Consider the following 23548-nt stretch of genomic DNA (forward strand, 5'->3'; position numbering starts at 1 on the left):
TTATATCTTGTTTCGATAATCACCGCTTACTCACAGTGTGTGTGTGTACAAATTCCTGGTCAAAATGGTTGGGGCACCTACCGGATCCCTCGTTCCACCCCAGTCAGAGTTATCTCCAGCTAGCGGGGCACAGCCCGCTCACTGAATGAGAGACAGCACTGACTAGGGAGCATCGAGATGTGTTCAGCCGACTGGTTTTGAACCCGTTTGGTATACAGTTTTTATTGTTACACATAATTTTCAGTCCTTGGACGCCCCGCCTTTTTGGAAATATGCAAAGATGTTCATAGTTTTGATTCATCGTCCTTTCCAAGCCCAGCGCCGCGGTTACTGCGATTTCATTACCATGGTGAAGATATCTTCGTAAGTTGTCATTGTTACGCCCCAACTATAGCATAAGTCCCAACTATAGTTGGGACGGTCCCAACTGTAGTGCTGCAGTTGGGCTGGCCCAACTATTGTTGACCAATGTCTATGGGAAATGTCTCAACATTATCCAAGTCAATGTGTCTCACACTTGACACAATTCATCAAAAATGTGGCATTTAGCTCAATGACCAATGACGTGACATTTGTAAACAATATGACTTTGGCACATGCTGGGCACATTATGCACACGGGACCTCTGTGCTGTAGTTGGGCCGGCCCGACTGTAGCACTCTAGCTGGGACGGGCCCAACTATAGTTGGGACTTGCTATAGTCATAGTTGGGGCGTAACATCATCAAGGATGACCGGAGACAAAAACTAATCTATGCCTGCCCCAGTACACGTACCTCCAATGACATACGTCCTGGCTTAACACTTTTGCTAACATTTATCTTGACTCGAAAAGCGGACCTGCAGTTTCCCCGAGCGACCTCGTTTTAGGCGGTCCGAGTATCACCCGTTCTTCGGAGCCAACCGCGTGCTCCGTACGACCACGGCCGGCTTAGGTGGAGGTGATAAAAGCGCTATGTTTCTTAGAAAAGTTTTGCTGTCACCAGAGGGCGTTAGACATAGAATTACGTAACCATTTTCGCATACCGACGAAGTCGCGGGCGCCACTTTGCCCACTACATCTGCCAGACTCCGCGTTGGCTATTACATTGGAATACAGCGGCCTCGTAACGAAGAAATGATTGAACAAATTTATTTTGTGAGCAAAAAGTGGAGGACGAAACTGTAAGTTATTGCTAGATATTTCCTAAATATATTCCCAACTTACATGCTAGCATTGAAGAAGGGTCCCATGATGTTAATGACTTTGGGGAATGAACAACTTTCGGTTACATTTTCGGTATGCTGAGAGGACATCGCTATGAAAGTAAGTTGCTAACTGTTTCAGGGACATTTTTTCGTATTGAGTCCTTAGGTGTATTTTATTGAAAGTATATTATCTTTTTATCATCTCCTATAGTGTGATTTTAAGTGCTTTAATTATTCATATGTAAAATGCATTAATGCAATATTAGAGCCGATAAATATGATATATTGATCCTACCCCTCGAGGCCTGTTGTAAATCACAGTCTGGTTGGAGTCCACGTTGTTGGGGTAAAAATATAAACTTAACACTGGGATAAGGTTTGAGGACTACGAATTTTAATTTTCTTATAATTCAATCTTAGGTGGTAACCACTGGATGAAGTAACCTGGTTTAATTGCCGAAAAAATGACACCTGGCTGAAATTTGTATTGTGGAAATGATAATTTCTTAATCTTTGTGCCAGTCGCATGTGGTTAAAATGGTAACAAAGGCCTGTAAATGTGAAAACGAGTGGTATTAATAGGTGTCACGAATGCGAAAAGCGTTTCCAAACAATTATTGTATGAAGTGAATTTAATGTTTACGGTAATATAAATATTTTAGATGAATTGTTGAGTTGTGAAAGTTAGGGGCCGAATTATGATAAAGCAATTCACAATACTTGCAGTACATAATACTGCTAAATAAATAAATATAAATAAAATTATGGTACATAATTATATTCATCCAAGATTTGAAGTCCTGTACTCTGTTTCGCTTTCTCATTGTTTGCGGGAAGCAAGACTACACTCTTATTGATAGGGGTTTCTAACTGAACAATGGGTGTGTTGACCGAACAATGAAACACAATGACGTGTACAAATCAATGACAAAATGCTGGCAGAGTCAATACATTCAGGAACCGACCAGTTCATTGTTTACGTGAGCCTTAATCAATACGCGGTCAATATTTGTAGTTATCGCCCATGCCAAGTGGTTTGAAGTGGGCTACACTTTTAAATTCTTGCCCCAAATTGAAGCCGACAGCGGGTTGAGGAGTGTGACGGGATGGCAAATAAAGGTGGCCCTCAGAACGCACTTATGAGCCTCAGCTGCTGAAGGGAATGAGTCGCTTAATCCAATATTCAAATTGTCACAAATCCAGCTCGTACAAATGGACCGTACACGCTATCTGAGTTTCTGCCACTTGCCGCATCAATTTTTTCCCTAGCTGTATGCAGAGTAAACATTCGACTCTAGTACCAAAAATATTCGCTGCAATTTTGCGACGATTTGGGCGAGTACCTGAGCCATCAAATTAATCAGGTAATAAACTGATTTTGAAGGTTGCAGGGGTTTTCGCACCAATGCCTTAGATCATATAAAAAAACAACATTTTCACAACTTCGATTCGTCACGAAGGCCTTCTCCACTCACCGACTGAGTTGAATAGTCGACCTTCGAAAAATCCCGTCCCATACTCATTTCCCCACCTTCGGGTCTTTCAGGGTATCGATACCTTACACAAGTTGCCCCTTGTGGTCAGATAAGGTGAAGTACAGGTCATATTAGCCTAATTATGCAAGGGAATAAACGCCACAAGGTACTCCCCCCCAGGTGTGACTCTTGAAATGTCTGATCGATGGACTAATCCCTATCACAATCGATAAGTTAACTGTGTCCCGTTATATTCAGTCCCCGGTTAACATATGGAATACCGGTACGCTGTATTGAACAATTTAAAGACCACATCAGTAAAGACCAGTATCGTAATTTTCAAACAAGTGCCAATATGCTTATACCCTGAGAATCAAAACTACACAAAAAAGGCCACACAAAAAATAAATACAAAAACGGCAATCCTTTAAAATATGAAAAGTTGTTCAGACGGTTTTAAAAAGTGGCTTTTGCCCCTTTCATACAGATGACATGTTTAAGCAATTTTGGGTTATCATGAGGCTGGAAATGACTTACTTTAGTGCCGTTGTTTTATTCCATTACAGGACAGACTATATCAACAATGCGAACATTAAAATGGACGTTCATACGGAAAGACAGAGGCAGGGGAGAACATAGCCAGATATTCTACCAGCGCACAGTGACCATTTATGAAATGGAATCGAGACGATAACGTGATGAACAGTTTCGAAAAACAGCAGATAAAGACATGGCTTCCTTTCGTCTACCCAAGATCGACGACTTGAAGTCGACAGTGGCTGATCAACAGAATGAGAAACGCAGACGGATATCGACCGGGTCTATGCACAGTGGTCGGTCTGGGAGCCTGGAGCCTTCACCGCCCACGATCGACAAGGCCCGACCCGCTACTGTTAGACGGACTCTCAAACGATCCATGTCGGTACCAGGACTGCCGTTGAGTGTCAGTGATCGCTCTTCTCTCCAGGACACGCACGCCCAGCGAGGAGCGAATAACCCCCGTGGGGTGGGGATAAGCAGACTTGAGAATGAGCATCTGCTGGAGAACAAACGAAGGGACATAAGGGTCCGCGCCGAGAGGGAATTCCGCGCCGTGTCGGCCAGGGTGAGCGATTTCTGCACACGTGCCGCTGCCGCCAGCGTCGACCTGCGAGATGATCGACTGATCGACACTGTCGACTGCATGGAAGATGCAAACATCGCAGCCGAGCGCCTCTTCCTGAATAACACCACGCTCCGAAAACCCAGACGGAGCGGTTTCATGCCGAATATCTACCAGAGTCCAACGGGGACTTTAGCCCATCCACAACAAGAACTCCAGCCTGATCACGGGCACGATGCTTCTCACAGCCTCCCCGGACGTGACTTGGACGACGAGGAGGCAGCTAATGAGATGGTTGAGAGAATAAGTCGATGGTTAGAAGATGTGGAGAGACTAAAAAGAGACCCATGTGAAGATTTAGCTGCCGGAGTATCACTCATTGCTCTCACGTAAACACGACTCCGATATTCTAAGTTTTATTGTTTTCATTTGTACTAATTCAAAGATTCTTCGTTTATTTTTTACTGTGATATGTATTTGGAATGATTACACAGAGTACGGGTACTTTGTTTTAAGTCGAGCTGAGTGTCTTTAAATGAGATGTATAGCCTATGAAGAATAACAAAATCACAAAGTAGAATAAAGGAATACCTGCTATGTTCATGATATATGAAAAAAAGAAGGTTTCTATACGTATATCCTGTGTCCTTCCTGTATTTCGAGAGAAATATTGCCAACAGTAGAAAAGCATTTTTATAATTAAAAATAGGTACATTTTACTATCATCACTGTACGGAGAAAATGGGTATCTTCCGAACAGGGCTCGAAACTAGTCGTTGAGACTCTATCAAGATTCCAAATCAAGACGTATTGGCTACCAACGTCTATAAAGCGATATTGTGTTGTTACAGTACGTGTGTTCTTTTCAATGTCAAGATCCCATGTACAGGCGTTGGAATCAAACTGTGAGAAACACAATATTTCAGTTGGTATTTGGGATTTTTTTTAAAAACACAATCACTATAGAGATTATGATCGCGTCCAAATCATGTGTCTATTGGTCTCCACTGATTTTTATCCATGATCACGTGCTAACAATACACAGAGCCGTATCTCTCACTATCAGCGGCAAAATAGTTTTGGAAAAAAATTAATAATAACAGTAATGTACGCCCTCTTGAGTCGAATTCCATGATGTTCGGTCAAAAGTGGTGTTCACTCTGTCGCCCTCTAACGTTCCACGTAAGTTACGACAAACTTTCATTGATCAAAATATAGTGCACCACCTTACCACACTCATTTAAAAATCAATAACTTTAGATCTCTTTTTTTTCTCATGCGTATGTACTTTTAAGTGAGTACACCTTTTTGGCTGTTGCAGAATGGGTGGAAACGATTGCATAGTGAGCCTATAGTTACAAACGTGAAAAGCTGGCGTACGGGAATCTGCAAAACGCCCTCCCCCACCTCGACACATTGCCAGAGCGCAGTTCGCTATTCTCTGGAATGGGGGGAGGGGATCGATCTTGTCAATATGAGCTAGTTACAGTTGCTAAGTGCCACTAGTTGTCAGTATAATCCCTACCGTAAGTTTCTCAGCACGTCCAAGCACCGTAACGAGAATGAATCGATAGTGAAGTGTTTATCTAATAAATAAATAAATCATTCGTTTCACGGACACCGACATTGAAGCATTCGGATGGATGGAGTATGGGTGATTAATAATTCTGTGCAAATTTACTAATGGCGCCAAAATGGCGGCCTACGTTGAATAGTTTTCTCCCGTTTGATGGCAGTTTTCCCATTGCTGTTGATTGAAGATCAGCGTTTTTTCGAATTTCAAGCCTTGAATAAAACCGCGCTGGCAATGAGGTGGATGGTCATGTAACGTTTTCACCCACATCTGATCCGAAAATATGCCTCAGTGAATTTGCGTTAGAAGAAACGGGTAGAGAAATTTCGAAAGACATAACGAGCTCGATCAAACAAAGGACCCGGGGAGCCGCATGAAATACAATTTTTAAACATGGATGTACTGAGAATGGCCTATGAACAAATGCCAGACAATATCTCCAACAAATATGCCCGGAGATTGAGTGAGATCAACAAAGATGAACTTCCAACCTCGGAGAGCAGCAACTCCAAGAAAGTCACCTTTGCGGATTTTCCAGAGGAGGATAACGAGATGGCGAGCCGGCAGCCACCACCTGTGGGTGAACTGAACCAGCTGCACCGGCTGACTGAGCTACGGGACGCGCTGGGTAGGCACGCGCTCACCGAGAGAGGCATCAGTTACCTGCTTCCCGTCAACGAGAACAAAATATCCGTGGAGAACGTCTACAAGCCCAAACTCGCCGCGGTGTTCGGCAAAGATCTGCCGAGGAAAGGCGCGGCTCTCTTCAACCACCGCCCCGGGGAAGTGTCCCCTAGAGATGTACCCAGACTCTGCCGTGACATCTCGGAAACTCGGGTAAGAAACAGCAACTTCATAAGCCCACGAGAGGAAAAAGTACCTCGTGAATTTTCTCTAACGAAACAACGCCAACTCAACAAGGGCTACAGCCAGCAAGCCGACCCCTTGGACGTAGCCATTTTGTTACCAAGTTCATCATTAACACAACAGCGCCTGCGCAGGGCCTCCATAACTATTGGTCCGCGAGTCAAGAATTTATTGGAGAGTTTCTCAAAGTACGCTGACGTCACGGAAGATATGGACGGCGTACCGCCTACGCGTGACACTTACAGAAAAAGAAGAAATCACGAGAATAAAGAAATTGAAATCCCGAAAGTTTGTGGACAAGATCTGGACGGGGATATTCTAAAATGGATGGAAAAAGGAGACAAGTCTGTAAGAAGGAAGTGATTCTGTTTGCCATCTTTAAGCCCCCATGATTATGTAATTACCTGTAATGGTTTTGCCTAAAACATTACAACCAAAGTTTTTATATCATGGTTTGATTAGGATGAGCAAATAAATCTTAATCAGTTATTGTAACGACATTAGTGGTTCCCGCGAAGATTGATCTGTTGTTTTTTAGTGTTCGTGCGTTATTTCAAGAACCGCGTGTTTATTGTGACAACGGATTAAAAATTCGGACAAATGTTCAAGTCGAAATACCGAAGTACCGATCAAGTTCATTTTTTTTTAAAGATATTTTAAAGTTTAGACCATAAATTTGGGCATATAGGTATTTCTGTCTGATATAAAAATTTTTAGAAATGCATGGGTTTCAACATTAAGTAGGCGTACCAAACTGGTCTGTTCGTTAAAATTTGTCGGTCAAAGCTTGGCTTAATAATCGACCACGACGGGCCTAGATTTAGGAAAGGTCAACTTAGCCGCTGAATCTGTGTGCGTGATGACTCAATACTCCTTGTTGGGTGAAGTACAAGGAATTTCATGGGACTGTGGAATGTGGTTCATTCAAAGAAGTCTTCGGGAGTCTGGGTGCTCAGTTTTAGCAAAAACAAAATAAAGATCAGAAATATACAAATGTTAACAAACTTACGTGTCTTGTCGCATGTGTTGCACGTCCACCTTGCTCATTAACCAATACACGCACAGATAGAAGTGGCCATGTTCTGTCGGTGTCATCCTTGCAGCAGACGACAGGCTTCAGCTCCCCCGAATTAAAACGATGACAATTCGACTGTGTTCCAGTATCATCTAGTGTGGATCAGGCAAACGCATTTACCAAAGTTTTATGTGAAACGAAACTGTCATCGAGTTTGCCATTTTAATCGTCACTGGCTACAGGAAAATCGCCTCCAAGACATTGGTATGAATCCGTCCTCGTCTCCAGACCTCCTTTCGGTGGTTGGGAGTCATTTCACCGACCGAAACGTGAGAGCCTTGCCACCAGCCCGCCGCCCGCTCTAGAGCTCGTCAGAGACAGACACTAGCCAGCCTTGTGCTCGCGTTTGTTATGTCGAAGGGAGGGAAAATAACCACAAAAATGCTAGGAATTGAAATTCCTTGTATTCGAAAGACACTGACTCGAGAAAACGCCCAGGCCGATTTGAATAAACGGTGCGCACGTGGTTTCTCGCAGAGAAAGAGAAACATCCCACTTTGATTCGAAAGCCTTACAACAGTCCTCAATTGAAGGGTGGCATTTCACGTCGGCATTTGAGGCAGAGAATTATCAGCCAATCTATGTTGTCTTCGTCCGCCAATCAGATATGAACAATTTGAAATTTCTAGAACAACCGAAAAATGGCAAGATGAAGTGACCAGTAGAGCTCAATCTATCTCCTTATTCTTTATTAAATAGTCACTGACAATTCATTGCTAATTTTCATTGAACACAAAATTAATGCTAAATAGGAGACCTTTCCAATTTCTAAACTCCGTACAAATATTTACAATGAAGTCAAGGCTTGTTAAAGTAATAAACTGAATGTCAAACGAGACAAGATCAAAGATGATCCGAAGTAAAAACTCTCACAATTTTTCAAAATTTATTTTCTTCTAATTGAAAAGCATGCTTTCATTAGCAACTCTTGCTAATAACTTGGTTTATTGTCAGTTTGCTACAAAATTCTAACTTCAACAGAACACCTACGCTTCATAAAAGAAGGCAAATTATTCATATTTTAGGAAGAAATTTTGATGACAAATCAACACATTATGATTATGGTATTGAGGTTTCACAGGGCACCGCAATCATTTTCTATCAACAAAGTCTCTAGGATCAGTTAATCTGATTTCACGAGAATGGGAGTCTGCAGATTGATTCTGATTTGGCCCAAGTCTTGGTCTGTTAGGTAACACGATGCAAGGTCAGCTTCCTCTCCGAGCGGGACCGAGCCAACTTGTTTAGTACCCTTCCACTGACGCGTAGATGTACTCGCGGTCCGCCTCCATGTCCCCGGCGTTTCCGGTGTGGGTGTCACCGTTCAGCTCACACGTCTTCAGCGCCGAGCGCGATTTCTCGTGGAAGTTGACCGAGAGGCAGCTCTCATCGGCCGTGCAGGCGTTGGTGCACTGTGAGAAGCTGGCCATCTGGACGTCAGACAAGGCGTGCTGACGCAGTCGCTGGCCTCTCTGGATGACATAAACCTTCAGACGCCTGGTGTCTGTCCTGATGACTGGTGAACAAGACGCAAGATAAAATATAACTTTTTTTGCTTCAAGCAAGGTTAGATGTTAAACGATTACTCAGCGTAAGGCGTAAGAGATGAACAGTCATAAATATGAGTTTGAAAATCATGCATAGTTGGGAAGCACAAGGTTCTAGGTTTCTTATGTCTCACGTTGAAAGTAAGTAATAATGTGGAAAATGACCCAGTCTCACTTTTCAAGTAAACAGAAAGTAGTCACTGTGTCCCTGTGTAAGTTTTTGGGATGTTCCTACTTTTAGAACTCCAAATCTAGGCTTGCATGTGACTGTGTGGAGAGCCTGTCTGGTTCCTTGACTTACCTGCGGCTTGAGTCGTAGCCTCTACAGGGGGGTCCACGCTAGGCCCCTCCCCTTGAGTGGTGAAGGCTGTAAGTGTGAACTCATAGCTGATGCCGGGCATAAGAGTTGAAAGGATATAGCGTCGCACGCTGCTTTCCACGGAAAAGTTGGCCTGGGTGGCGCTCATTTGATCGGACACCCAATAATAGATCTAGAGTTGACAGGAAAACAATTTTGAAGAATTGATTGCCCTAATCCTCGATATCATAAGGTACAAGTTGTGTAAAAAAATGGCCACAATTCGATTGAAAGCACACTTTCAAAATCTTTTTCTTCGGTTGAGAAATGTGAATCGGTTGGAAATGAGGTTTTTTCTGTAGGTGCGGATCACCTTGAGAGTACGTATTTCTGATTGTGGATTTGTAAACAAATCCAACTTGGCAATGGAGTTACCACAGAAATGACAAAATATAAGTCAAAGGCACAACTTCAGACAAGTGGCCGAAAATTAACTCCTGTTAAAGAGGTAAGTAAGTTTTGTGCAGTCGGGCAGTCAGGTGCCATTCCTGATAAACCCATCAACTGCCACTACATACCCTGAAGCCTGCGATATCGTGATCCTGGGCGCCAGCCAACATCGTCGTGTCCCACGTTATCTCAACTTCCTTGGTGCTTTTGACCTCAACATTAAAGTTCTCCGGGCGCGCAACAGGATCTGCGAAAAAAAAAAAATTCCACTGTCAAATCATTTCTTTGACTGCAATCAATTTCAAGAATCTGACCAATAATGCGTAATTATGAGTCCAAGTCAAGTCAAAGTAAGATGCTGTTGAAGTGAACAGAGACAAAAACATTCCGGGGAGAGTTAGGGTTAGAGGGGCGGAGAGAGGGGTGACAGGTGCGAGGGAAGGCAGCCGATAATGACAGTCAACTCACACAGATCATCTTCGCATATGTAGTACAGGGAGGCGCTGCAGTCTGCGTCGTTCAACTTTCGGTTGGTGTTGAACTCCACGCAGTCTTCGTTGGAACCGGCGTCGTCCGGACTGCCGGTATCCCACACGGATGGATTCAGTGAGAAGGCGTCATCGTTGAGCCACAGGAAATCTCCTGTTGGGTCAGGAAAACAAGACACTAATCCCAATCGCCTTCCTTGATTTGGGATATTCAGAAGTTGGTTCAATCAGTTGTCTTCAAAACAAGTACATGGTGGCAAGTTTACCTTGGTGTAAAAAGAGTTGCCTGACGTTCTCATGATAAAATAAAAGTCAAGGGTTCAATGAACTTAAGAAGCTGCCCAAAGTTTGAATAAGCTATCTTGCAAGTTCAAGGTAATTTGAGGTAAGTGAGACTTTGAGATAAAATGGATTCTAGGAGGAAGGTTGAAGTATTCAGCGACCTTCACTGGCCGAGTCGGTCAGCCCGACCCAGAACCGCTGGGTGGAGTATCGATACCGCCACAGGTCCAGCAGGAAGTTGAACTCTCGCATTGTGTCGATGATGGCCAGGTCAGCGTTGGAGGACTGGCAGGCTGATCGGGCTCCGTCCCAGCTGGTGGCGCTGCCGGAGAAGGAGTAGCAGCTGTGGTCATCGTGGAACCAACCCGAGGGGCAGAGGGGATGGGTGGTGGGTGCAGGGATGGCGCTAGCACCTGCGAAGGGGGTGACACGGAACAGAATGGAAAACATGGTTTGTATTGGCACTGTAACAACCATCATTTGTAAAATAGTGGAGTTTTATCGTTCAGGTACTTCCGTCAATTTTTATAAATTTATTGATTTTTATTAAAGTGTTGATGGAATTTTTGCAACGGGGGATGCCAATTTGAATATCACAAGTCTGTCATAAGCTTGATCAGCGTAAGACTCCAACTTTGATACAGACTTCCCGTCCAAACCAGTAAGGTTGTGAAGCCTTTCCTACGAGCTCTAGGAAAAAATCCGCGAGCCAACACAGTTAAATGAAATGGCATTGGCGATTTTTTTTGAATTGTTGTCTTGCATCCTGATAGACCTTCTTTCAATGATTTGACAAGAAGAGTCTGGTTTTGCCCTGAAACCTCATTGACAAACTGCTTAGTTGGTTTGAAACTGACAAAAGAAACGGAGAGATTGACGCTATGGGATTCCAGTCAGGGTGGTGAGAAATGAAAGGCAAGGAGAAAGTATCTGCACTCTTCATCTGGAGGAAATAAGGAAACCGTCACCTTTGAAACTGTTGACACTGTATAGGTAGAATATGGGGAAGTCTTGGCCTTAGCAAAGTAAGACAACTTAGGAAAGTGGACAGTTTGGGGGAGTGGGCCAGCGGGGAGGCAGCTGGGAAGAAAGCAAAGGCAATCCCTGGTATTCTGATGTCTGTCCAATGCTGTGCTTGAGATCGAGCCACAAAGGCATATCCTTACCGACTGTAGCCTCACAAAAGAAATGATAGGTCCCGTCCACGCCCACATCGATCCAGTCGTAGTTGGTGTACACAGACATCAGGACGCCATTTTCGATGGCGTCTCCATTGGGCTCTCCCGATCTCCATCGACTGTAAGTGGTGTTTGATTGGTCAACATTTACCCACAATCCTTGAAAAAAAAAGAGCACAAAGTGAGATATCCATCACCGAGCAAGTATTCGTCTGACATGTCAGTGAAGCCGTTGATTTAAAACACCAGACATGCAGAGACTCTGTGGTATGAATTGGGCCTTTTTTCCAGTCGCCATTGTGGAAGTTCCACAACACCTTGCAAGAATCTTATTTTTACCTTCAACTTCGATATCGTTGGTTCCAATCCAGAAATACTCCGTCGAAGGGTTGGCCCATCGGCCTATCTTTGTCAGGAATTCATGCTCCGCATCATCGTCCACAGAGACCAAAGCGCCACCTAAGATGAAAACAGTGGACGATAATTCCTTTAAAAAAATTTGCTTCACTTAAAAAGAAACCTTTGGCAATGTTTGTATTAATAATTATCGTTACGCTATAAATGCCAGACAGAGGCCCACTGCGGCTGCTCAACTCCAGGACAACCAAAATCTGCGTGGGTCCTTCAAATTTCTCAAGTAATTTCTCACGAAATGCAGGCTTACTATAGCGTGCTCACCTCCGTTTGTCTCACAATAAATCTCGGCATCGTACCACGTCTTCGAACTGACCCCCGCATAGTAGCAGTGGGAGTTATACTCCGCCCATCCACTGGGACAATTATTGGACTCTGGAATGGAGGAAAAAGTATAACCGTGTTTATAACTCTGGTTCTCTCTTCGTGACAAGCAGGTGTGACTTTTGATGGAAAGTTGGATTTTCTTTGCTCTCTTTTGAAAATCAAGTGATGCCAAATTGTAATTTGAACTTTCAAGGAAGAAGTAATGGCGCCAAATGTATAAGTCTCAAATCTGGACACTTTGATCAAGAGAGTTCATGTTTTGTGGGAACAACGTTTTCATTAAAATGGTAATCATTACATCAAACAAATCTAAACTCACCTCTGTTGGGGTTTTCCTGCCTTGGAACTACGCGATAAGAAATAAAAAAATGCAAAAAGGGAACTTTTTTCACATTGAATTGATGGCAGAAAAGTGGAAAAAAGATAAGCAACTGTCAGGACTTTTAAGAACCCGCCTAACAATCGGGTCGACAATTTGCCCTCAACTTGGCAAAGCATTATCTTCCCCTCTAAAAGTGTTACTCCGCCCATCCTGAGATGCCTGTTATCTGCTCTCTGTTTCAAGTTCATTCAGGACAGCTTGTGCAAGCATGGACCCCATCCTGTGCACAGGTGTCAAATTTGGGGGACTTATTTTTTGGCTTCTTGCCCCGACACTGCTGGACATGGTGCATCCCATGCCCGATGGGTGGGTCAGTGGGCGATATGGCAGTGGTACAGACTTGACCATTTTGAGATTAGGGAGCTAGCCCCACTGACCAGTGTCCGCATTCCGATTCTGTGGTGGACTGGCGGGTGGGGACTCTGAGATTGTTTGCTGATAGTCGACACGTGGAATCTGACTGTGACTTCTCATTCTTACAAACTCCGTTTATTTTGTTTGGCAAGAAATCTTTTCATGAACGGTGTCCAAAAGGGTATAGACTTGACCAATTTTGTCTTGGCAGCTGTCACTATATTCTGCCTAGCAGTTCCAAGCCATTTTCCCACAAACAAATCGTTCCAAACAAAAGAATAGCAGACTTTCTCATAATCTAAACAAACACCTCAAGAATCCTACGTACACTTTCGTTTATAAAACACTGCTGAAGTGCTATAGGAGAGACCCACTGTTTCGTCTGTTTCGGTGCTCAGGTAGCAATTATTGGTGTCTAGATTGAAATCAAACGAGACGCACAGGAACGAGGTGCGTGCCACGCACTGGCTGGCGCAGTTTGAAATTGTCGTGCTGGTGATCGTCTCCTGATTGTTGCCGCTGATGTAGGCGTTCACGGTGGCAACAAAGTCGGTTCTGTCAGTAAGAATAGCTGGAAACCGGAAAGAAAATAGGATATTGACGAAATTGATATCAATACAGGCGATGCACAATAGTGCGCCACCAAGAGTTTGCAACACGGTGGCCAATCATAACGCGCGAAATTTGTCAACCCTTTCCAAACGCGCATTGGGTCGACAGATTTCGCGCATTGTGATTGGCCAACGCGTTGCAAACTCTTGGTGGCGCACTATTGTGAAACGCCCGTATTGTGGAAGTGACGGTGATGATGTGCGGGGAATGTTGACATGAAAGTGATGATGGTTCCTATGACAAGAAGATGTCCCCGGAGTTGACGGTGACAATGTAACGGAGACGAATGTAATGTAATGTGTGTAATATACGTTGGGTAAGGGTAAAACCTGTTATATATAAAGGAGACAAAATGATTATCCGGAAAAACCCTCCTTATTAATAAAACACGACATTGGCAGCACTGAGAGTTACAATAAGGATTACAATAAAAACCATTAATCAAAGAAAAACCATTCATAAAAAAATACCAGCATTGTTTTAATCGGCCAAATCTGAGCGATGCTATTTTCCCCGATCACTTACTACTCTCGTCATATTTGCAGTACAGCGCGCCGATGGTGTGGTACGCCTGTTCGCTCCCGTCTCCAGTATCGCCCACCCTGATCTCAGTCACGGGTAAATCATTCTTGTCAGTCAGATAGCCTTCATCCAGCCGCCAGTTATAGTCGTTCACCTCGCAGTTACAGCGAGAATATCCCCCGTCACAGTTACCTGCAGGAAAACGGTACAAACATTGTAAAAGGACAACAATATGGCAAAAGTGACCAGAAAAAAATGTAAACAAGTTGACAAGAAAACTACAGCAAAAACTTCCCTGCAGGGGCGTAGTGAAGGCCTTTTCTTGAGGGGGGGGATGCCAGAGTCACTCTGCCGACTTGTAACTTGTTCGCCAACCTCGTATCGTGTAAAATTCACAAAGTGCGGGAAATGGAAATCCGTTGAACGCTGCATTTCATGCTTCAGGTGAAATGCCGACGGGCAGCATACATCATTTATGTATCGATTTTGGATTCATTTGCCAATCGAAGCTCTTTTCTCGCAGTCGGCATGACAGCAAAGGGGCAAATTTACCTTTTGTGCTAGTCAATAATGTACAGAAGTTCCCAGATATCCGACCACGAGAATCTGCCAATTGGAATTAATTATTGAGGGGGGGTGCCATACAATTTTCATGGATTTTTATTGGATTGGGGTCACCGTTTCAAGCATACCTTGATACCCGCATGCGCAGAGGCTGGTGCTAGAGGGCGCCCCACCCCAGTAAGTGGCCATGGAACCATCTCGTGTGTACCAGGCTGTGTGGTAGCCAGAGTTCATGCTCATGCCATAGCATTCAATCTGGAAAAAAAAAAAACGATTGGAAGGAATGTAGTGCATGTATCGAAGTGAATACTTCACTTTACTTTGGGGTTTGTGGTTCTTCGTGGCAAAAGTGAGAGGAACAGTCAAGAAAACCATCAACAAGAATCCAGTTTAAAAGAGTCTTTACACTTCAAGAAGAGCCACTTTTTTCACGCTAGGTAAGTCACATGAGCATCAATGTGTTCTGTGCAGTTTTCAGAGGTGTTTAGAAAAATACGACGAGGGCCTTGGTTGCATGCTGGTCAGCAAAAGCAAGAAAGTGTGATTGTCAACAAAACAAGAGCAGTATGATAAATAACAACATTCTACCAAGAGATCACAGCAACGCCTCAAGTCGGAATAACGAAGATTGCAACCACATCTCCCCCCCCCTTTTCTAAGCTGTCAAATCCTAAAAATTTTGACCAGAAGTGGGGCCATTATCACGAGGCCAGAGATAAATCACAAGATCGCGGTGGCTTTCACATCTTCTGGTTGTTGCTAAAGAAACGAATACGTGTACAGCACGGCCCAACAATCATCTCTGATTTCCTACCAGCTGGGTCTAGATACCTTAATGTGCTGGTAGCACTCGCCCGAGATGTCAGCCACTGCCGAGGCTTGGCTAACGCTGACGGGTTGGTAGCTGAGCGACCGGATGTAGGACCGCGAACTCTCATAACCTTTAACCCATTGTCGCATCTCCTGGTTGTGGTTGATGACGGTGATGCCTACGACAAGCCGAAAGAGAAAGAGTTGCAGGAATTCAATGAAGTAAAAACATCAAGCATGAGTGCTTGGCAGCACCCAAAACAAAAAATATTAAGCCAGAACAAGTTAACAGCTCAATATGAGCCAGGACAGTTTTATTGTCCAAAATTGTTGTTGGGTATCGAGTTGACAGGTGTTTCTTCTGAGATCGGTGAAGATTCAGATCGATTGAACAGGAAACACATATCAAATTAGTACGGATTGAGGAGAATGGGAACTTATAGAAAGAGTGGATTGAAGTTGATGTGATTTGAAATATTCTCAGAGGGGCTCGAGTCTTTCGGATGGACAGGAGCAGATTGCAAAATATCACACCTCTAAATCCAAAAACGGCAAGATTTGCCGGAGTTGGTCTTACCCGTGTTTCCGTCAGAGGTCATGTCACAGTAGATCCGGAATGGATCATTGCCGAAGGCTGGCCCATCCGGATCGATGGTGTAGTAACCACTGCTGGTATAACCCTGGCGTTTCCATTCGGCGCAAGAGACTGGATTTGGCCCAAACAAAGGAAAACAGAAGCAGTTACAACTAATGATAAAACATGGTGCATGCCTTCTATGTGAAGTTGTTTTTTTTTGTGTCCGGTCGGGTTGGATGATCTGAAAAGTGTCGAAATGATCACTTTTACATCCCCCACCAACTCTCAAGCTACCATGGGTATGAGCTATTAACACTAATTGGCCAATCATGAAGGTGCTCTGTTTGTGTAACCTCTTTCTTCACTTACTGACGTTGAGCGGATACTCGCAGATGTAGCGTTTGCTGTTGGCACAGTTTGCGTCGTTCCAAGATCCATCAGTCGACCATCGGATCACGCTGCAGTGCTCTTTTCCACTTGCTGGGGGAAAAAAAAAGAAAAAACACAGACATGATGATTGATTACTGAAATCCCAGACCTTAAGAGTAAGATTTCACTATTTCATTAAGAACGGAATAAGAAATAATAAAACGTTGATGTTCCTTTGACAGGAATCCCACACATTAATAAGAAATATATCAAATTTGGACTTCTTTTAGCATTTTCATTCCCAAAAGAACTCATGAACAGGATTAAGAGGAAGCTGGGTTGGTTTTAAACTAGTGCTTCTAAAACAGGACACTGGGCCTGAAGATGACATTGGATTGAATCAAAGGCCAGGTCCATCATGGCATTATCCCAGCTAGGCCCCTGTACTGTAAAGTACTCCCTTTTTAAATAACTCACAATCGTTGGGTTCTGACGACGCCCAGTTGGTATAGGTGCTGTAGGTGCCGTCCGACCACTCCCACGTCCCCTCTACGGCAAAGTCGTTCAAACCGATCCAGTATTCGTTGTACGTTAACGTCCGGCTTGAATATCCAACGATTCCCAACCGTTTCATTAATGGAGGATCGTGAACAAGAATAAAATATGTTAAAAATCTGGAAATCAGACCACATGTTTGAAAACAAATTTAAAAAGAAACTCAAACCACCAACAAACAAGCTACCGTGAAGACAGAAATTTGGGGGAGCACATGACAGGTTACTGGCTTACTGTTATATCTTATATTATTAAACACAGTCAAATAGTTAAAGCGTAAAAACAGGAAGAGAAATTCTTCAGAATCTTGAAAAGTAAACATATGTTCAACTGAAGGGCAAATTCCTCTTCAAAGACCCCACTGTCTCACTCCTTACCGCGACATGGTCAGCACAAAAGCATTCTCGTCGGCATTGGCGATGCTGACGAGGTCGGCATTGCTACGGAGACCGCGGCAGGCATCCAGGGCATCCTGCCAAGTCACCGTCGAGTCCACCACCCGGTAGCACGACCTCCCGCTGTTGCCCAAGTCCCAGTCATCGTCACAAATGCCTTGGTTGGTCGAGGTATCTGCCAGAGAAATGAAAAGCCATGAAATGCCTGACTGGAGTCACTGTCCAAGTCTTGTCTATGCATGAATTCCTTTAAGCAAAAGTGCAAGACAAGAGAGCCATTCAAGCATAACAATAACAACTGAACGTTCTACCAAAAAATTGTAGTGAAAGTTTGAGGCGATGAGCTCACTGCAGCGAAAAATCAAATTGTCACATGGATATCCTAACTTGTGGCGAGACAGAACTTCAACATATTTCAACGTACTTAATTATAATTCACTTCAGCGAGATAGTGACTTGACAAAGTGAAATAGTAACTCGCCAAAGCAAGATAGAATACAAAAGAACCAATTGTGGCTCTTCCAGGCTTCCATAGGAAACGAATTCAGATAAGGAAGAAATGAGTTTAAAATTCTTACCATAGTACTTATAGAAAATTGCCATGATTTCTGGAAAGGCAAAATGTCCTGTACAGAAAGAAAAACAAGGTGACAAACTGACAGACCACTAGTCATCAAACAAACTTCAACAAAAATTATCAAATCAGATTTTGCACGGAAAACTCAGAAACACATTACTCACTTTGAACAAAAACACTCAACCCACGCACATCCATCACTTGTGGAAAAAAAATCCCGATCTTTCAATCCTTAAATCTGACATTTCACCGGCTCGAGAATTTGGCACGGAGTATGACCTGCACGAGGGTGAGTCTGCGGATAATTTGGCCACTCACCGCTCTGAAATGCCTGCAGGGTGCCGGCCGTGTTGTAGGTGAAGTAAGGATAGTTGTAGTAGCTGTCGTAGGTGCAGGGGCCGGCATAGCCCGTGTCCTTAATCATCACCCAGCCCGCGTCACCCCCACAGCCGTTGTAGTATGAACACGCAAAAAAACACCTCCGAACATTGTAATCCCTGTTGAGAAACGACCGCATCGATTGTTGGATTTATTTCCAGTTTATCCCTTCAATTGCCACCTTGGATGAGCAACCAAACCGACACCGGGAAGATTACCAGAAAACGCTATCAACGTGGAAACTGATCTCAAATGCGTAAAATGAAGTACATGTCAAACAGAACAAGGAGTTTTGTTCCGGACAATTCGTATGATGGCAAAATCAAAAAATGATGTTCTTGGTTATGAAAATTGATGCAACGAATTGTTTCACGCTGAATTCACGAGTCCAAGGCGAGTCCTGCTGTGTTTATTCTAGACAGGAACTCAAAGTGGTTTCTGAAACAGTTTCAAAATGAAAACTGTAAGCACACCCATCCATTGAGAAGAATCCTTTGCTTGCAGTATAGATGTCTGAATACGGCGCATAGAGAAGAGCGTCGTAGGAAAACCAAGAGTTCTTATTGGTATTTGCAGCGTTAAAGGTCATGGACATGACCTCTGACCCGCCAGAGGTGTAGAACGCCAGCTTAACCTGCATGAAAGAAATGCAAAGTTTGAAAAGATGGTTTTTGTTTCTTTTTATTTAACAATGAACATGAGGCGTCGTGTGGTAACTATAAAAACTCCACTTGGTCTAGAATATCTGAGCTACTCACGTATTGGATTTGGTTGGTGTCGTAGTGGTTGGCCGTGCTGCTCTTGTAGTGGGCAGAGGTGGAGGTCACTATCTGTGCATCGGTTGAGCCATCATTGTAGGTGTCCCCGCCCTGCCACAGGTCACGGATGTTGATCCCGGAGGAACGTATGTGCTTGAAAACGAGTGTCCACTCTACAAAGAAATCAAAACACATCTCTCAACAGAGGGCGCTCTACATGTACATCCTACCAATGCAGGAACACTCGACATGCAGCGAACAACGACTGACATCACAGAATCAATGCACACCGACAAAGGAAGGATTTTGACCAATGACAGATAAGTCAAATAATCTGATGTGTCCAACTCAAGTCGGCAGGGTTGACTAACTTGTAAGCGTTACTTCACGCTTCACTGAAGATACTCATGGCCAACTGGAATTTTCTGAATCATCCAAATCTGTTGGCCGTGTGGCCTTACCCTCCAACGGTTCCACTTCGTCGGACGTACAATCCCCGCCGCAGCCAACGCAGCGATCGGCGTAATCCGCACCACAGTGGCAACCTCCGCTGTAGCAGCAAGCGCAGTCGTTGCGCGTGGCATCAAATGAACATGGGCAGCCGGTGGTCGTAGCCGTGTACTGGATGATGGCTGTGGAAGGGTTGGGGACAAAGGTCAAAGTTCAATATGAGGTGGGTCTCAACAAGGGGCTGAACATGGATACCTACAAATGGCTACAAAAAGAGCCCAAAAGATACAGGTAGGGGAACGATCAGTTTTCATCCAATGCACATCATGCATGTCACGTTCCTACCTCCCTGTGTCACGTGTGTTACCACGCGAAAAACTTACAATACGTAGCCTACAGACGTCAATGCTAACGTTCGTGACTGTACAGACACAAGGTCCCTAATTTTGCCACTTGGGTCCGGTGGACTATTCAGTCACAGACGTCTAATAGGCCTCGACCTACTTCTGCAGACGCTCGCAATCTGGTTTGTACAGGAGAAGTCGTCCCACCGTCCGTTTGACTTGTACATGCCGGCACAGTTTCTTTCATGGTCACCGTTAGGTTCCCCAGAGTTCCAGTTTGTGTAGGATACGCTGGCACCATCTTCCCAAATCCACGACCCATCGCTGTCAATATCCTGGAAAGCTGCAGCGAAACGGAAATGTCAAACAAAATTACTTAGCCTTAATGTTAGGCTCGCTAAAGAAACATCTAGTGCTATTCAGGTCATGTCTTGAGCTACGGGCCTAGACCCAGACCAAGAGAGGGCGCTATTTTCTCATTAACTGAGGTTCCTTTGGCCTGAGCTGAACATCACTGGTTCAAGAACAATGAAATGCACACGTTACGGTTGCATGGCTACCAGCAAAATTAACACTCCCAACCAACACGGCTCTTTCCAACCGATGATGAGGGCGCTTCTGCTCGAGGCGCACAGGGTCATGTCTCCAGCTATAGTGCTAGATAATGCTAACTAATGTTTCACTGTTAAGGCCTAAAAAAAAGCTTAGGCCTAAAAAGCATGATGTAGGCAGTAAGTGGCCAAAAACAAACCATGACAATAAAGCAGCCATGCATGAAAAGAAATAGCGTAATGTTTGAAAAAGGCCGTAAAATTATTTCACAAATTATTTATATATCTTTATCATCACGGTATAACCATAACTTGGACAATTTGCTTTGCGACTTGCAGTGACTCGATATCCAACACAATGATACGACATTATGGAGGTCTCATCGAGCATATCGACGGAGCCTTGGTATGCTTGGAATCCATTTTATTCGGGATTTTCGACGAACACGAAAGGCCTTGCGCCAGTACTGACAGATAAGCCAGTGAACAAATAGCAGATGAAACGTTAATAAGCCTATAGTTGGGTAAAGCATAAATCGTTGTGTTCTTAAACTTTTGGACTAGCTTTAAAACTTACTTATTTCAACAAGGCGAACAGCATGCAAGCACTAAGCCTCATTTTCAGCTTCGCGCGGCTGGCTCTCATTTACACTTGTAAGAGCGCCCTCTCTCGTGAAACAAAACAAGAAGTTTTCTTCTTTCGATTGAATGAATGACATAAGATCTCGCGGAGGACGCTCACAGGCAAACTAAGATTCGATCGGGGAAAAATAACAATCCGGTAACAGACGGTAAATTTGTGGTTCAGAAAAATGCTATTTTCGGTTTTGCTCTCCTTTTTAACCTTGAAAGGACAACGCCGAGGTTTTGGAGTTTTCGAGTTTAAAAGTAGGATTGATGCACGCCTATTATTTATTTATTTATGAAAGTGTGAACCCCGACTTCGAACACTTAATTAATTAAGACATAAACCTCACCTATGTAAGCTTTAGAGCTTGAAATGCCTGATATCAGCGAGTATATGTGACTGTTTACACCACTGTCGGAAATACTGGCAATGGTAGACCCTCCGCCATAGGATTCACAGGCGGCTTTCGCATCGGTGTAGGTTAGATGTTGAGTGTTGACGTAGAAGCACTGTGTCCCATATTGGCTCCAGTTCTTACGGCATTGTGACATGCCATCTAAAAACGACAAAACCTTCCTGCTAAAAACATCACTTTGAAAAAACTCTTTATAGTTACACACAAAAACATCAACAAAACAACGACAACAATGATAACAAAAACAATTCGAAAACTGTGGGTTTTTTTGTCAAAAGCATAGAGATGTACTGGTAGACCGACGCAACCCCCCCCCGATAATTTCCCTTTTTTGTCTTGGGAGGGCTTCTTCGTCCAGGATAACTTTCATTCAATTCAAACTTATTCCAAAAGGGGAAACAGCTACTTACTCGATGTTGTGGTTAGCGCCAATAACAACAGGAACCCTGTCAACCAAAAGAATTGGATTATTTCGGGAATTTATGATCATTCTTCTAAATAGCTGGATAGTCGAATTAGGCACAGCGGTTGGTACCTTTATTTGCCTTCCACACCCCTGCGCCGGCTGGGGCTCACATCCCGCTCAGGTCAGCATGTGAATCGGGATTCTACTCACTACCTGAATCCGTTGGTTTTCCTCGAATAAATCAATCGGAAATGGTCGTTCTAACCTAAAACTCAACATTTTCTTCCTTGTTTTCTTCCAATTTTACGAGAGACCCGACCAACGAGTCGGGATTTACACTACAGCGGAAGACAAACTCTCACTGCATCTTGAACAATGACCATACATCAGGTTGCACACAGGCTCGGCTGGAAGTCAACAGTGGACAGTTTTGTTGGGAAAGATTGAGAAACGAATCACTTACTTGTTACAGAAAAAGGCTTTACTCCCCTCCTCTTCATAATTACATCTCAAGGATGAAGAAATGACCGAGAGGAAAAAGAGGAGAGCCAATTTCCGACAGTTTATGTCGTCTATAATGTCCCTTTCCGCGATTTTCCTTGACGCAAAGCCACAGGCTCGTAGTGCCTACTGGATGGACAGGACGACGTTCGTGAAAGAGAAGAAAGCGCACAAAAATCGATTTTGCCCCCCTAACGCTACGAGGACTGTAAACGGAAGGATGGGAACAACAGAAGTACCACCCTTGGGGTAGAAACCAAAATCGCTGAAGGAAATCGATAGGATTAAGGGTTGAGATAAAAATAAATGGATGTCTCGTATAGTGCCAAATATTCTTTTCACCGTCGTATGGTTAGTTTTAATGATGTGTTAGTTTTTCGTTCAACAAATTTGGTATAACAATGGTCCAACTTTTCATTTTCAGACTGCTTCAACTTTCTATGCCCTGATTCTTGAACCAGCATTCATGTAAACGCGAGAAACACCCATACGCCAGGTTGGTCTTGCATGTACATGAACTGTGCTATGCACATTAGTTAGAAAAAAATAAGGACCACAAAAATGCTCATCGTGCACGTGACACAGTAAAATAAACGAACACTACTTCAATCACTTGATCAAATTCCACCTTTCAAAGCATTATCCAACTAAGTTGGGCTGTTGATATGCAAGAGAGACACAAGGAGGACTGTTCCTTTAAAATTATTGAAGAGACGCAAGGTAATGGACGTTGAATTCAGCTAGCAGCTTGATTAATTTCGAGTCGAGTAATTTTTAATCGTGTTGAGTATTAACATCGGATACAATGGATGCTGCGCGCGCCCCACGGTTTCCAATCACTGGACATTTCAAGCACCGGGGAGAATTTATGGCAGGAAGAACTTGGAAATTTCCGTTAGAGATTTATAATGATTCAGGGCACCGGACCGTTATACGAAAACACTGAGTGATTGGGGTACATCGCTTGAAGGAGATCCCTCGGATTGAGGGAATGCTCTTGGCTGTTCTTTTAATTAAGCAGCAGTGTAAATTTACGATACCGGAAATGGAGGTGGGGCGGGTAAGGTTTGTGGGAGGATGACTTGCCCTGCAATGAAAATTTGAAAAGCTGGGGTGGGGGGGGGTTGACACTATGAC

At 43.8% G+C, this 23548-nt stretch overlaps 3 protein-coding genes across 5 annotated transcripts in view; 1 reads left to right on the forward strand and 2 right to left on the reverse strand.

Moving 5' to 3' along the window:
- The window catches only part of LOC110977066 (uncharacterized), a 44092-nt gene extending 36483 nt beyond the window's left edge, over window positions 1-7609 (reverse strand). Inside the window, exon 1 of the mRNA XM_022230861.2 lies at window positions 7214-7609. Within this exon, the coding sequence (XP_022086553.2) occupies window positions 7214-7299 (86 nt within the window). The 5' untranslated portion in view covers window positions 7300-7609. The remainder of the gene's footprint in view (window positions 1-7213) is intronic.
- LOC110977068 (uncharacterized) lies at window positions 53-4365 on the forward strand. 2 transcript variants are annotated; one of them, XM_022230870.2, is made up of 2 exons: window positions 53-1163; window positions 3229-4365. In XM_022230870.2, the coding sequence occupies exon 2, from the start codon at window positions 3393-3395 to the stop codon at window positions 4155-4157; it is 765 nt and encodes a 254-aa protein (XP_022086562.2). In that variant the 5' UTR covers window positions 53-1163; window positions 3229-3392; the 3' UTR covers window positions 4158-4365. The 2 variants fall into 2 exon arrangements, with proteins under 2 accessions (XP_022086562.2, XP_087001021.1); XM_087144895.1 differs by lacking the exon at window positions 53-1163 and adding an exon at window positions 2019-2551.
- A 344-nt stretch (window positions 7610-7953) lies between the features above and the next one.
- Window positions 7954-22563, reverse strand: LOC110977129 (C-type mannose receptor 2-like). 2 transcript variants are annotated; one of them, XM_022230976.2, is made up of 26 exons: window positions 22374-22563; window positions 21915-21950; window positions 21439-21645; window positions 20071-20253; window positions 19578-19748; window positions 19117-19289; window positions 18832-18992; window positions 18299-18477; window positions 17982-18029; window positions 17386-17578; window positions 16931-17055; window positions 16454-16564; window positions 16085-16213; window positions 15529-15686; window positions 14826-14952; window positions 14137-14325; window positions 13328-13570; window positions 12583-12609; window positions 12201-12311; window positions 11862-11981; window positions 11511-11681; window positions 10506-10757; window positions 10043-10216; window positions 9703-9821; window positions 9128-9317; window positions 7954-8795 (listed from the first exon to the last, which is right to left on the reverse strand). In XM_022230976.2, exons 1-26 carry the CDS (start codon window positions 22408-22410, stop codon window positions 8524-8526), a joined length of 3906 nt encoding a protein of 1301 aa, XP_022086668.2. In that variant the 5' UTR covers window positions 22411-22563; the 3' UTR covers window positions 7954-8523. The 2 variants fall into 2 exon arrangements, with proteins under 2 accessions (XP_022086668.2, XP_022086670.2); XM_022230978.2 differs by lacking the exons at window positions 21439-21645; window positions 21915-21950; window positions 22374-22563 and adding an exon at window positions 21039-21103.
- Between the last annotated feature and the right edge of the window lie 985 nt (window positions 22564-23548).

Source organism: Acanthaster planci, linkage group LG13, assembly GCF_054643075.1.
Source record: "Acanthaster planci isolate LZ-2023a linkage group LG13, COTS_SCS, whole genome shotgun sequence".
Lineage (NCBI taxonomy): Eukaryota > Metazoa > Echinodermata > Asteroidea > Valvatida > Acanthasteridae > Acanthaster > Acanthaster planci.